At 37.9% G+C, this 14,289-nt stretch overlaps 4 protein-coding genes and 1 long non-coding RNA gene across 6 annotated transcripts in view; 2 read left to right on the top strand and 3 right to left on the bottom strand.

Annotated features, from left to right (window-relative positions):
• The window catches only part of LOC115998739 (membrane protein PTM1-like), a 4,834-nt gene extending 3,611 nt beyond the window's left edge, over positions 1-1,223 (top strand). The window contains exons 4-5 of the mRNA XM_031238385.1: positions 157-293; positions 605-1,223. Of these exons, the coding sequence (XP_031094245.1) occupies positions 157-293; positions 605-788 (321 nt within the window). The 3' untranslated portion in view covers positions 789-1,223. The remainder of the gene's footprint in view (positions 1-156; positions 294-604) is intronic.
• Positions 1,224-1,558: 335 nt separating this feature from the next.
• LOC115998408 (pentatricopeptide repeat-containing protein At2g40720) lies at positions 1,559-4,274 on the bottom strand. The gene has a single exon (XM_031237982.1). It carries the CDS (start codon positions 4,222-4,224, stop codon positions 1,681-1,683), a length of 2,544 nt encoding a protein of 847 aa, XP_031093842.1. The 5' UTR covers positions 4,225-4,274; the 3' UTR covers positions 1,559-1,680.
• Positions 4,275-6,097: 1,823 nt separating this feature from the next.
• On the top strand, positions 6,098-6,857 carry LOC115998299. Its single transcript, XR_004093864.1, has 2 exons — positions 6,098-6,251; positions 6,365-6,857. It is a non-coding gene; the product is annotated as an uncharacterized LOC115998299 (long non-coding RNA).
• Positions 6,858-7,370: 513 nt separating this feature from the next.
• On the bottom strand, positions 7,371-9,122 carry LOC115998298 (two-component response regulator ARR17-like). Its single transcript, XM_031237832.1, has 5 exons — positions 8,580-9,122; positions 8,196-8,272; positions 8,023-8,100; positions 7,864-7,934; positions 7,371-7,720 (listed from the first exon to the last, which is right to left on the bottom strand). Exons 1-5 carry the CDS (start codon positions 8,692-8,694, stop codon positions 7,624-7,626), a joined length of 438 nt encoding a protein of 145 aa, XP_031093692.1. The 5' UTR covers positions 8,695-9,122; the 3' UTR covers positions 7,371-7,623.
• Positions 9,123-10,182: 1,060 nt separating this feature from the next.
• LOC115998029 (aminoacyl tRNA synthase complex-interacting multifunctional protein 1) overlaps positions 10,183-14,289 on the bottom strand; it is a 6,425-nt gene continuing 2,318 nt past the window's right edge. For both annotated transcript variants that reach the window (XM_031237475.1, XM_031237476.1), the window contains exons 5-12: positions 13,557-13,622; positions 12,782-12,922; positions 12,364-12,524; positions 12,139-12,229; positions 11,972-12,040; positions 11,532-11,623; positions 10,846-10,909; positions 10,183-10,540 (exon numbers count right to left, since the gene is read on the bottom strand). In XM_031237475.1, the coding sequence (XP_031093335.1) occupies positions 10,436-10,540; positions 10,846-10,909; positions 11,532-11,623; positions 11,972-12,040; positions 12,139-12,229; positions 12,364-12,524; positions 12,782-12,922; positions 13,557-13,622 (789 nt within the window). In that variant the 3' untranslated portion in view covers positions 10,183-10,435. The remainder of the gene's footprint in view (positions 10,541-10,845; positions 10,910-11,531; positions 11,624-11,971; positions 12,041-12,138; positions 12,230-12,363; positions 12,525-12,781; positions 12,923-13,556; positions 13,623-14,289) is intronic.

The raw sequence follows: 14,289 nt of genomic DNA, 5'->3' as shown, positions 1-14,289 counted from the left end.
GGGGGGGGGGGGGGGGGGGGGGGGGGGGGGGGGGGGGGGAGGCAAGGAATAATCCATTTTCACCCTAATGGAAAATCAATTTCTCCTTTTCCTAATGTCTCTGTATTTCAATTTTGATGACCCACAATAACAATGGTTTTCTGGTTTTTGGTTTAGTTATACTTCAATGCAAGTGACCCTTTGAGTGAATTGTGGCGAAGAGCCTGGATTATTCCGGCTTTCTGGATTTTATTAGCCTATTTGTTGTTGGTGATGATATGTGTTCTCTGGGATCCTTCATATAACCCTACCAGGTACAGAATCCTATACTTATTCTATTATTAGCAATCCACTCATGAACCCTTTTTATTCTATTAATCCCACTAATTGATCAATGATATATCAACGGTTAAGTAAAACCTTCTCCCTCGGTCCCTCCTAATTGCTGCAACTCCAAGTTCTGAGAAAATATCTCGACTTTGGGTTGTGAAAAGAAGGCAACGAGGGATTTGATATTGTAACCGGACTATTTTCCATCCCCCGCCTCATCTTAGCCACCCTAGGAATCCCATCAGACCATGAAGGGAAAGCGGGGGGTTATGATTTTGAATGCAAATTTGTGCAGATACACGTACTCGGAGGAAACTGGCGATGATGAGGAAGAGGCGTTGTCCCTGACAGCCAGTGGGGTAAAAAAAGTGGCAGGAGATTTTGCGAGCAAACTGGAAAGGAAGGAAAGGAAGGCATCAATGTCAACAGAGCATGTGTTTGGACTAGTAGAAGATATCGAGGAGGACAAGAGAGAATGACCTTTTCATCTTCTTCGCCATTGGTTGTCCATTCCTTCATACAGAAGTTTTCCTAGACGCGCTAACCACTCCTTTCACATTTTCTGTAAAACGCTCGAGAACAGACTGCAATAAACGCCTGGGCAGAGGCTTGATTTTGTGTTAGAAGACAGAGGAGCTGAAGGAGATTTGACAGAAAACCGTTAAACTACCGAAAGGGTTGGTGAAAGATGAGGGTTATAGACTTATAGTTTCATTTTGTGAAGGTCAAGAGCTGAGGTCTCATATAGAGGTCACTGAAACAACTATGGCATATTCAAAGGGTAGTTAATTGATAAACTATTGTGTGTGAAAAGCTTGATAATGAATTAGGTTGTGTTTAGACCTATGGTTTATCATATCTGGTATCCCATACACAAAATTCTTGATTGTTCATCTGATATTCATTTGAAGAAAGAAGATTGTTGTGCTCTTTTTTTCTTTTTTTTTTTTTGATTCACGAGGGAAACCTGTAGTCACTACCCGAGGGTGTGCATTAGGTAAACCTCGCATTGTAACCGTTAGCAAAAGACTGCAAAGAGATAAACCGGTTGTCCATAACTGATCAAAAAGGCCAGTAGGCCGCTCCCACTGGAAGTAGAATTTGGGATCTTGTGGAGTTGTGGTTACCTAGCCAACAGTACGACCAACTTAGCTGGGTTGCCCCCGTTTATATACTTTTTGTGTTGTAACGGGTATTGTCAACTCGTGCTTGTAATACTGGTATAATCCAAAAAGCAAAAATGGTTGTATGCAGTATAGAAGCCACAAGTGTCGATTAACACCGTAAAATTTTTCATAATTTATAATATCATGATACACAATATTGAGTTACTAACAAACAAATGTACTGGCATAAATGAGAACAATGAACTCATTGTAGGCAACTTTCACTACAATCACCTTTCCATTTCATAGTACTTCTGAGACTATGAAGAGTGTGGTATACCTCAATTGTCCTGGGGGAGGATGAATCACCTGAGAAGAAAACATCAGTGCTATCTTTCACCTCAATCCAACTGCACCCACCAATCTTCCTCAACCCTTTCTGCTTCATCTGAGCCCTCAAATTCGCCGCCTTTTCTTTCATCCCAGCCTCCCCATACAGATTCAGCAGTTGAACGTAATTGCTACCTCGGGTTTCTTCCATCTTCAGGAGGTTCTGGGCAGCCAGCTCCCCGAGCCCTACATTACGATGGACTCGACAAGCAGACAATAAACATAGCCAGATGCTCGGTTCAGGGTCCATCGACATGTTCAGTATGAGATTATAGGCATCATCTAACCGACCAGTACGACCAAGCAGGTCCACGATATTGACATAATGATCTATTTGAGGCTCGATCGTATACTCTCTCATTAACTGAAACAGCTTCAAGCCTTCATCTACTAAACCGGAATGGTTGCAGGCAGAAATTAAGGAAAGGAAGGTTACGTGATCTGGCGTAATTTCAGATCTTCTCATTTCACCGAACAAGTTGATGGCTTTGAAGCACTCGCCATGGGATCCATAACCGGCAATCATAGAATTCCACGTGACCAAGGTTCTACCAGACGTGTTATTGAAAATACATTCTGCGTATTTCAAGTATCCACTTTTGATGTACATATCAGTCAAGGCGTTTTCCACTTGATTATCTTCTTGGATCTGATATCTTATAAGGTAACCATGAATGGCCTTTCCTTTGAGTAGTGATGCTACTGATGAAACTGCAGCAAGTGCAGTAGTGACTGAAACAGCATCCGGGATTAAGCCGTGCTGTACGATTTGGGGAAGAACAGAGATGGACAGCTCCGGGAGGCCATTTTGGGCATAACACGAGATTAACGAATTCCAAACCACCAGGTTCTTGTTGGAAACTCCGGAAAATATTCTTTTAGCCATTTCTGGCTGCCCAAATTTTGAATAAATATCCATCAAAGAACTCCCCACAAAAGCATCTGATTCCTGCCCAAGCTTAATAGCGAGCCCAAAGAAAGAGCAGCCTAATTCTATACTTTCAACCCCCACACTGGCATTTATCGCCATCACCAATATATTTCGGTCTGGCTTCATATAGAAACTCAGCATTTCTTTACATAAACCAACTGCATCTTCATATCGTTTATTTTGGTAAAAACCCGACACCATGGCACCCCACGCAACCACATCCTTCTCCTCCATTCTGCCGAAAACCTCAAGAGCATCCTCCACTTTCCCACATCTCGAGTACATGGTCATCAGTGCACTTTGCACTGCAACAAAAGCTTGCACTGGTCTTTTTATCAGTTCAGCGTGAATCGATCTACCAAAATCATAATAACCGATTATACTACACGAAGTTAAAATATTTGATATTGTGAAAGAATCAGATGCAACAACTCTTGTTTTCATTTGATTGTAAGTAATCAGAGATTCATGAACCCGGCCATTACCTACATAAGCAGAGACCATAGCATTCCACGTTTCGACCCCCTTTCCTAATACAGAACCAAAAACTTTCTCTGCATCCTCTATTAGTCCACACTTTGCATACATGGTTAATAGAGAGGTATGAACATACTGATCAGACCCAAACCCCATCCTAACAACATCACAATGGACCTGCCTGCCAAACTCAACATCTTCACCCTCAGAACAGGCAGTCAATACACTGCAGCAAGTACTTGACATGATTTCATAATTCCTTTCTCTTAATAATGAATATAACTCCAAGCTCCTATTCCACAGCCCATTTTCACAAAACCCACTCATCATTGCATTCCATATAACAACATTGTTCTTGTCTCCCTGGCTCTCAAACACATTCCAGGCATCCATTGCCCTGCCACATTTTGTGTACATATCAACCAGAGCCGTCACGATAAAAGGGTCGTCCTCAAATGAGTTTCGAATCACATAGCCGTGAATTTCCTTCCCTGTTGAAACCCCAGAAAACACTCCAAGAAGAATGCTGAGAGTATACCCATCAGGCTTGACCTGCAACGCCTGCATTTCGCGAAACTGAGCCACGCAATCCTTGCGAAACCCGTTCTTGAAATACCCATCAATCATAGCGTTCCATATAGTCACGTCTCGGCTCAAAGGTTCCGACTTGGGAATATGATCGAACACCTGTACTGCATTGCAGAGTGACCCGCATTTCACATACATGTTGATAAGCGAGGTGGCCATGTAAGGGTCGCACTGCATACCCATTACAATTATGGTGGCGTGGATGGTCCTTCCGATGCTCAGGCTCTGCAGAGACGCGCAGGCTTTGAGGACAGCTGGGAAGGTGAGTTTGAAAGTTTTGAGAGGTTCTTTGGAGTAGCATTGCAGAGCTTCAAAATGCTGACCTTTCTGGACCAAAGCTCTGATATTGAAGTTGAGGTGTGATGAAGAATGGGTTTGCTTCAAAGTGCAAAATTTTCTGGAAATTAACGATCCTAGATGCATAGCATCATCCTGGAAGCTGAAATTTTGCAATGGCGCACTTATTATTTTTTTTTTTTTCCAAAGATATAGCAGACTGAAAGAAACTCTAGGCCCAATAGTCTAAGCTCGTGAACAAGCCCATTTTGTTTTTGTTTTTGTTTTTTTTTTTTTTTGAAAGCGGTAAATATAATAATTATTATTATTGATAACCCTGAATTACAAATTATGCTATGGATCCGAGTCGACTTGAATTCGTCGGACTATATGTCTATATCTTATATGTTATTGAAGTAATATTTTTCATCTACTTAGACTAATGTCCAATGGGCAATATTAAAATTTTGAATTGAGTTTTTTCCATTTTTAGTCCTATAAGTTTATGCTTCCCGTCAATTTAGGTACACAACTTTCATTCATGACATAAGTAGTGCTTGACTTTGATTTTTTTGTCACTTTTAGTCCTTGACTTTGATTTGTTTTCTACTTTTAGTCCTTTTGGCCATCCGAGCGACAACTTTTAATTGGAATCAACAAACTATTGTGCCGTTAAGGGTAAAAGTGTCTTTTGATAAGCCCTAAATATATTTATAAATAAAATCAGAGCAAAAATAGGAAAAAGAAACGTTATTTGCTTGTTCTGCTTCGCTTTTCAAGCGACAATTTTTAATCGGAATCAACAAACTGTTGTGCCATTAAGGGTAAATTTGTTTATTGATAAATCCCTAAATACATTAAACGTTATTTACCCTTAATGGCACAACAGTTTGTTGATTTCGATTAAAAGTTGTCGCTTAGATGGCCGAAAGGACTAAAAGTGGAAAAAAAAAATCAAAGTCAAGGACTAAAAGTGGCAAAAAAATTAAAGTCAAGCACTACTTATGTCAGGAATGAAAGTCGTGTACCTAAATTGACGGAGGCACTAAAATCATAGGACCAAAAGTGGAAAAAACTCATTTTGAATTTATTACTAAGAAATCTTTCATTTTTATTTTGGTCTCCAATTATTAACATATATTTTTTTTTCTCTTCCATCCAAATAAAATGTCATTGATAAACTTGTAAATTCATCTTAATCTTTTCATTCCCTCACATATTTCTCTTTATTTGACATATAGAAGAAATTATGAATTTAAGTTATCTTAACTGAAGTCACGAGTTCAATCAAAAAGTTAGTGTTTTGTCTTAATAGTGGAGGAAAATAGGAGAGGAAAAGAGAAAACGGTGTGGTGTTTACAAGTTTGGCATTGAAAAATTAGGTTTTAAGACAAAAGTTAACTAGTAACACACCTACAGAGACGAAAGCCAAAGATTAGTCTCGTAGGTAGACGTATCGAATCGGAATAAGATCTCAGATTAACATCTTGATACATTGATTTACCATAATAACAAATAGAGTCGATGGTGATCTGCTGTGGGAAGAGCCGCTTCTTTCTTACTTTATAGCGGAGGCTTCCATTAACCAGCGCACAAAAAGTGCTCTTCGAATTGTGTTGTATAGTCACCCAATCCACCCATCACATGGCTCTCGAAACCATTTTCGTTTCAATCGAGAAAACACCACTACATGCTCTAGTGAGGGTATTTCAAGTAGTTGTACAATCAATGTTTAGTATGGCTTCCGGTGGTATAATGTGGTTTGAACCTCAATAGGAAAATGAGTCATTGAGAGACTTAGACAACGAAAGTCTAAAAAGTGACAATCTATTATGCACAAAAGTTACAAGCAATGGACATTAGAACATATACTAGAAGAAAATTATTATTATTTTATGCAAAAAAGTCAAAATTGAGGAATTATAGGAAGAGTAGTAGCGCCCCACACGGGGTTCACGTTCCTTAACGCTGTCCAGTTAGATATTTTCCCATTAACCTATTAATGCTTCCACCCAAAGAAACAACGACTCCCCCATTCTTTTCTATATAAACTTTTCCACCTTATCAGATTCCAACTACCTCCTTCCCCTTTATTCTTCTTTCTCACCTATCTACCTTTCTCCTTTCTCCCCACTCCACTCCACTCCAGATCTGCTCAGATACCAGATTCCCAGGTATGCCCATGGCCATGGACCTCTAAATTATTCTCCTTTTTTCCAAGATTTCACTGTGGGTTGCTTTAAATTTGGATATTGTATTCTGGGTAATCGTTGGATTTTTTATTTAGGTCAAAGAGGAAGATGGGTCACCACCACCACCACCACCACCATGGCCCCGGCGGTCCTCACGATGATCCTTTCCTGGCGTGTTGCTGTTGCCCGTGCATGATGGTGTCGTCTTTGTTCTCTGTCTTCCAGAGGTGCCTCATGTTTGTGTGCTATCCTTTTCTGAGCTGCTTAGGTTGTGTTGAGCATGGGCATCCCCACCACCACCATCATCACAGGCATTTCTAGTAGTAGTAGTAGTTTCCACTGTGTTTCTTTCAGAGTTTCAGTCTTGAACTTTATGTATTAACCTGTTGTGGACATTTGATTGTGTTGAACTCTGCATATTGTCAGTCTTGGATGGATGGCAGACCCCCAAGTTGTGGTTTTTTTTGTTGGAAAGATTGAAACTTGGTGGGGTCAGTCATCTTTGTGTAATGTGGTTTTGTGACTCTACTGTTATCTGAGGTTATGAAATGGGAGACAATTATAAAATGCCATCATGTTTTTTTTTTTTAGTGATAAAGGCAAATTTTCAGTTACAATCTTGATTTGTGATCTTAGTGGATAATAAGGTAAACCAGTATAGGATGTTCAACGGGCTCAAACTAAGAAGGTCAATTGGCTGCTTCCGGTGGGAGCCAGGCCTGTCAATAGTGGGTAAATCCTGCTTTGTGACCTAATCCCTAATCGGCAAAGGACCATAAAGGTCAATTGACTGCCTAGCAGTGGGTAAACCCAGTTTTGTGACCCTAATCGGCAAAGCATCATAAGGTAAACCAACATTGGTTGCCCGTTGACTGGCTCAAGCTAAGGACAATTGGCTTACCATAAGGTAAACCAACATTGGTTGCCCATTGACTGGCTCAAGCTAAGGACAATTGGCTGCTCGTCTGCTTCCATTGGGAGTCAAAATTGTTGCGTTGTGGTTATCAAGTTAACAGGCGAACTTGTTTGGGATTGTCCTTAATTTTGAATATTCACTAGGTTGCATGCATAATTGGAAGAAATTTATGAATAAAAACATGAGAAAGAGAACCCAATGGGATGTTCCTTTCATTCTTGGTCCCAAACATTATGGCTAAACTCAAAGGGGAATGATGATGCTATGTCATCTTCCTTCAAGAGTGATGGTCCCAACCACTATGGCTAAACTCAAAAGGGAATGATGCTATGTCATCATCTTACAAGAGTTCAGAAACTCAAAGAATGACTGCTAACTGGAAGAAATGAAAAAGACATTAAAAGAGTGTTTATCAGATCAATGATGTTTTGATCTTTATTAGCCTCTGCACTGCATCAATTCGCCTCTTAATCGCTTCACATCCGCGTGTTTGAGTGGCTTTAGCATGAACATCTGGGCTCCTTCCTCCAAGCACCTGCATACTTTCCCAGTTAGAATCATTTCATGACATCAAAATGACCAAATCACGTATAGATGAACATATATTACAATGTAATAGGGTCAGTTGTAATAAAAAAAAAACAATTATAAGTGAACTTTGAAGTTTACAGTACTCACTGGTTGATCCGAGTTGGAATGTTTTCAGATGACATTATCACAACAGGGATGTCCTTCATGTTGGAAGATTCCTGGTTTCAACAATATCATTGGATGTTAAGGTTAGGTTTATGACCAGAAAAACAACAATATTAAATCAACAGTTGATAGTTAAACTACCTTGATTTTCTTGAGCAGCTCATAGCCTGTCATTTCTGGCATGCAGTAATCTGTGATGATCATATTCACCTTTGATCCCTGCAGAAAGGGGAAGTCTACAAAGTTAACGAAAATCGCAATGAAAACAGTCTGTTTTCTTCTCAAAATATATACAGATTTGCCTGTCTCCTGACATTGTCATTTGAAGTGTTGTGTTCATCTCCCAACCCCAAATACTCCAAAGCCCTCAATCCATTCTCTGCAGTAGTCACTGATGCAATGCAAATCAAACTGTCAATACAGATTCTACTCTATGATTAACTGTAAACAACACACACACAACTCTTGCCCTCAAAAGGGCAATGAAATTCCCTCGCTCTCAGGACCCTCACACCCCAACAAGATAGTGGAGGGGTAAATCACAGTGACTTAGCGCCTTAGTAGGCCATTAGGTGGGAGGACCAGTGTCTGGTGCTCACAAGAAGCCAGTCACAATGGTGTAACTCCCACACTACAACTGCCAATCTGCTAGGGCTTGATCTTGTATTTTTACTCACAATCTACCACTCGGTTCTTACCTCTGCAGGATGAATTCTTGAGCAGCTTTTCCACGAGTTTGCGATCGACGAGGTTGTCATCAACAGCTAGTACATGAGGTGATTCATCTCCCCCATTCCTTGAAGAAGTTGCCATTTGATCTCCACAATTCTCACCAAAGACACAACCTTTTTCTAGGCACAAACCTTAAAGGACAAGAACCTCAACTATATATATGATGTTGCAGAGGATTGGTTTGCAAGAATGATTGCAATGAAATCTTGAGTAGGGTGTGGGGGATTTAAACAAGGAAAGAATCAGCAGAGGGGATAAAATCAAAGGGTGTGGGGTGGGGTTCACTGATATAAATATTTCGTGATCTTTTTGGAATTCTTTTTCTTGATTCGATGCATTCCTGAATCAACTACCCACCCAAATCCACTGTTTTTTTACCTCCTATATACATAAAATGTATAGCATGATCTATAGTATCAAACAGATATTGATATCAGTATCAGGTCACTGCTCTATGAGATCCCCATTTTATTTTATTTTATTTTTTCAAATTTTAAACTCCCTCCAATAAAAATAAAAAAGCAAGAGAATCCACTGTTTCTTTTTGTATGTAAATATGAAAAGTCAAGTGGTTTTAAAATATTTATCCGGTTTGAGTTTTGGAGTATAAAACGGAATCTGAATCTGCATGCAATGGGGACGGAGAAGATTTCTGAGAGAAATATCCACAAAATATATAAGCAATCAAATCTGGCCCTCAATTCGTATATTACATATTAATATTCCTCAAATATAAAATACAACTCGTAAAATATAATAACCATCTTTTTTTAATATATATATTATTATGCATTGTTCAAAAGCTTATGCCATGCACGTTATATTAGTTTTGTACATCATGTTAATTGAATTTTCACGTCATATTAAAGAGGATCGGAGTTGGTGCAATTACACACAATGAGGACTCAAATGATAGTTGAATTACATATCATATTTTGCATATTCGTGTGAGTTAATACCCAATTTAGTTCTCTAGTGATTTTTCTCGATTTACTCCTAAACGACTTTTTGCTTTGATGATTATACCCAATTGAGTCTTTGGTTGTTATAATCAATGACTAAATCGAGAAAAATCATTATAGTTGAAGACTAAATTGGATAAAGTCACTATAGTCCAAGACTAACTTAGGTAAAACTACTAGTCAAAGATTAAATTAGGTATTAATAGAGATAAAATTAAAAGTTAAGCATGACTCAATTGAGTAAAATCATCAAAATCGATGATCTAATTAAACACAAAAGTCGATGACTAAATTAGGTATTAACTGTATAACCCACACGAATCGGTAAATGTCTAATTAAACACGAATCATGATATATGCATTACTAATTATTAGGTCATTTTAAATTAGACACTAAAATTACATTCTTGTCACTTTTGAGAGTTTTGGTGTAGCTTTAATAATTACCATGTGAATGAAGAAGAAAAGTTGAGACAAGATTGAAAATGATTGGATAAGTATAGAAGGGGGGTTTGATTAGGCTAAGGTCGTTTCACGAAGAAGAAAGTCGAAAGTGGTCCAAAGTCCGAATCGGCGTGGAGATCCGATTCGATTTCACAATCAGCACTGCACAATGCACCATAGAGATACGAATTGCAGTCATGATCTTCGAGATTTCAGAGACAAAACGTATCAATGGCATTTCTGCATAGATTTTCAAGGTACGCCATTCATATCCCATCACTGTAGAATACAAACATACAGCAGAACTCCAGCTAACCAAAACTTTTTCAAGAAAATGCAGTTTGCCCTACAAAAGATCATTATAATAGGTTGAACTGAGAAAATTTTCGCGGTGAAGATTTTCAAATGTGCGTCCATCACTTGATGCTAGCGCGAGGGAGGGAGGATGTGCAGGGCCCACCAGAAGTCATGAATGGGATGCCCTTGAATGTGGCCACGCCATTGTCATCCGTGAAGAGGTTCTGCGTCCAAGGAAAAACAATGGTTATCACGTGAATGTCGTTTGAGTACTGCAATTGAATGACAGAAGCCAGAAGGCCTAAAATGGCACGAGATGCTCGTAATTTAAAGATCTATGGATTCTTCAGTATTTAGCTATTGAAGACACGGAAATCCATCAATTCTGTATCTGGTTATTCGCATGGTAAAGGTAGAATGGTATGAACCAACCGGGAGAGCTTCAATATAGACAACTATGGTGTCCCCCAATGAATCAATATTGCAAATCTCCATATTTGAAATAAAAGTTAGAAAGACAGATACATACCACAGCTATTTTGTCAAACTGTTTCTTTTTAGGGTTCAATACATCCTCTGGTTTTCCATCATGCCTGGACCGAAAGAAATTTAAAACACACATTTAATAAGAAAAAAAAAATTAATAATGAAGATAGTCTCTACTTTGAACTATTGAAGCAATTCATCTAAGATTAAGTATAAATGTAGAAGAATACTCAAAATATGGTAATGCAAGGGGAATTCACATCTTAGCATGAATGGCCATGTAGATCACTTAGTAACAAGCTCAGTGAGTGATCACAAACCAAGATTAAGCAATGTCATTTTACCAACTGCCATAGTTACTAGATATAAGAAGATGGTATGAAACAGCTGAAATATTTTACCATGAAACTAGTGTTTTTCATAATGGTGCCAGGACAGATAGTAAATCGGGGCTGCTTATATTGTGCATAATCTAGTTGTCCATAGAACAAAATTTTAAACAAGTTTCCCCTATTACCCTATCAAAGGAATGGTTCTCCATGATACCTCTAGGTAATGGACTACTACAAAAGAGAGGGAGAGAAAAAGAAAGTGAGGAACCACAGAATTGATAATAAATGTTGGGCCTCAAACCTTCTTGTTAATTTATTTCAATTATTTCAATATAAGGTTTAAAAGAAATTTGAGCAGAATTGTCAAGACCAAAAAATCTAATAGGCTAAGACATACCCAGAAAAAGACACACATTCCCCAACTTTTGCCCCTTCCGGTGCTATTAGAGGCTCCACGACTGTGTGATCATCATTAGAAGCACATAGTACCTGAAAGGATTAAATAATATCGAAAACATTTAAAACCCGGTAAATTACCTTAACATCAACTAAATTCAAATGCTGAAGAACTGCATATGTTCTCAAGTGAACCCTTCCTCACAAACATTCTGATGGTGAATGGCAAAATTTTCAAATCAAAATAGGCAAATTCAAGATTGAGAATAATATCATATCCTAGTATAGCATGTTCAAAGTAGGCCCAATAGCTAATCAGGATACTGATATAACTTTAAAGAAAATAGCTCATACCATATTAGTAGCACTAAACTCCTATTACAATATTTGGAATAAAATGAATTTGTCAAGATATTAACAAAAATATGGTGCTAAAAATACCATCCCCTCAGATGTCACATCCCGAAGTTTGGACGGTTTCATGTTTGTGATAAGCACCACTCGGCGATTCTGTAACACGGACAATAAGAATGATTTATCAATACTGCAGCTAATAAATATTGGATCTGGGAATGTATTTCATTCATGGAAAATTGCCCAAAACATACTGTCATTTGTTCTGGAGTGAAATACTTTGCCAGACCACTGACCACTTGTCGACATTTAGCTTCTCCAACATCTATTTCCTCAACTAGTAAACTACACAAGTAAATCAAAGAACACTGTTCAAATAAGTAAAGCTTTTTTCTTTTTGCTGATCCATTTTTATTTATATATAGTAATATAACAACAGATAAGGAGGGTTTAAAATTCTAGCAGGTTGACCACTATACCTGTCAGCTGATGGATGCTTCCATGCTTTACGAATATGACCAATCTGTACTTTAAGCAAACTTACACTAATGTCTTTATCCTTCTCATCCACTTCTTTTTCAGGCACTTTCTTATTGTTCTTATTGTCTGTGGTAGTTTGATTACCCCCTGCAGCTTTTTTCTACCATTTTTCAGGAACAAAAGGCAAGAATGTCAGTTTAGGAAATTAATATGATTTAGGTAAAACAGAAGTATTAACTTTATAAAAAGTGTTTAATGATTCTTCACTTGATATGCAATAATCAAAAAGAAATTTCCAATGATTCCTATATCCAGCATGCTCTTTTGGTATAGAATGTTGCATAAGCTTGTCAAGAATTCTTTTCATAGAGGGCTTTAATAACACCATTAGACTGAAACATTTAATAAATAATGTACCGCATCAGCATTCTTCTTTGGTTTTACATCTTCTGCACTCTTCTTTGGTTTTTCATTTTCTGCACTACCAGACTCTTTCTTCCCCTGCTCAGGATTTTTTACATTTGAATCTACTTCTGCCTTCTTCACAACTTTCACTACCTGGAAAAAAATATAATAATAATAATAATAATAATAAATAAATAAATAAAAGAAAAAGAAACATCCCAAAAATAATGTTACATTCTTTTACTGATTTAAAAAAAAAATTTATTTATTTCCAAACTATTACTCTGTATTAATTAATATTATTATTACAGTATTACTTGACATATATAATAACTTCGATTTAGTTATATCAAGTAATAATATCGTTAATTAATAATAACAATAACTTTGGAAAGAAAATAAAATAAACTAAAAATATCAACAAGTTAATAGTGTAATGGCTAGAATTTCTATTAATTATTTAAGCAACCTAGGTTCAATACTAGATGAGAAAGTGATGAGTGATGACTAGGCAAAAAATACCCTTGTATGGAAAATAAGTTTTAAACTACCCTTATTTAGGAAAAGGGATTTAGAACCACTCTTGTTTGGAGGGAAAAAAAAAAACTCAATTTAGCAATCTAGTATTTGAATGCGTATATTTCACAACAATAGATGCAACCCAATTCCCAGCATTCAGCTTTGTATCCACTCACAGAGAGTGCAATTCAAGGTTCCCATAAAGTAAAATTGCAGATAGCTTTTCAACTGAAAATTCGCCAGTATGGACTATGGAGGGTTTACTCACAGGAGGGTCAAATTCAACCTTCTCAAGTTTGATTCTTTCAAATAGATTTTCCATATCAGCCTTGTTCTACAAGAATTCAAAAGAAAAAATGCATGTGAGCGTTATAATCATACATGGAATTTATATGTTCTATAAGGTTTCAAATAAAAGCAGGTTATATTGTAAAGATACTTAAGCAATCTGAATTGGTGATTCACTTATTCTTGATATAATAGTACTTAATTGCAGATATTTCCAAATTTTACTCAAACAACCTTAAGAAAATAATTTAAGGTTAGTTTGTGATGGACAATTATTGATAATCAGATATAAATATATCATAACCTTTTAAACAATGATAAAAGATGCCTTAACTCACATAATATGAATTATTGAATCCCTCTGCTCCTCAAACTACAAATTCTGAAATTTGCCCCCTTTTTCTTTTACTAGTCAAGAGTGACCAGAAACTCAATATCCTTCTTTTTTTCTTTCTATATAAGAATTCTGTCATTATGATGGGAACTATCAATTTTGACAAAAAGCTATTACTATATTCTTCAATTTGACTTTTTCCTCTCAAAATAACTGCTAAACCCAAATGAGCCCCCCCCCCCCCCCCCCCCCCCCCCCCCCCCCCCCCCCCCCCCCCCCCCCCCCCCCCCCCCCCCCCCCCCCCCCCCCCCCCCCCCCCCCCCCCCCCCCCCCCCCCCCCCCCCCCCCCCCCCCCCCCCCCCCCCCCCCCCCCCCCCCC

This window comes from Ipomoea triloba, chromosome 12 (assembly GCF_003576645.1).
Source record: "Ipomoea triloba cultivar NCNSP0323 chromosome 12, ASM357664v1".
NCBI lineage: Eukaryota > Viridiplantae > Streptophyta > Magnoliopsida > Solanales > Convolvulaceae > Ipomoea > Ipomoea triloba.
This window is presented reverse-complemented; position numbering and strand designations above follow the sequence as displayed.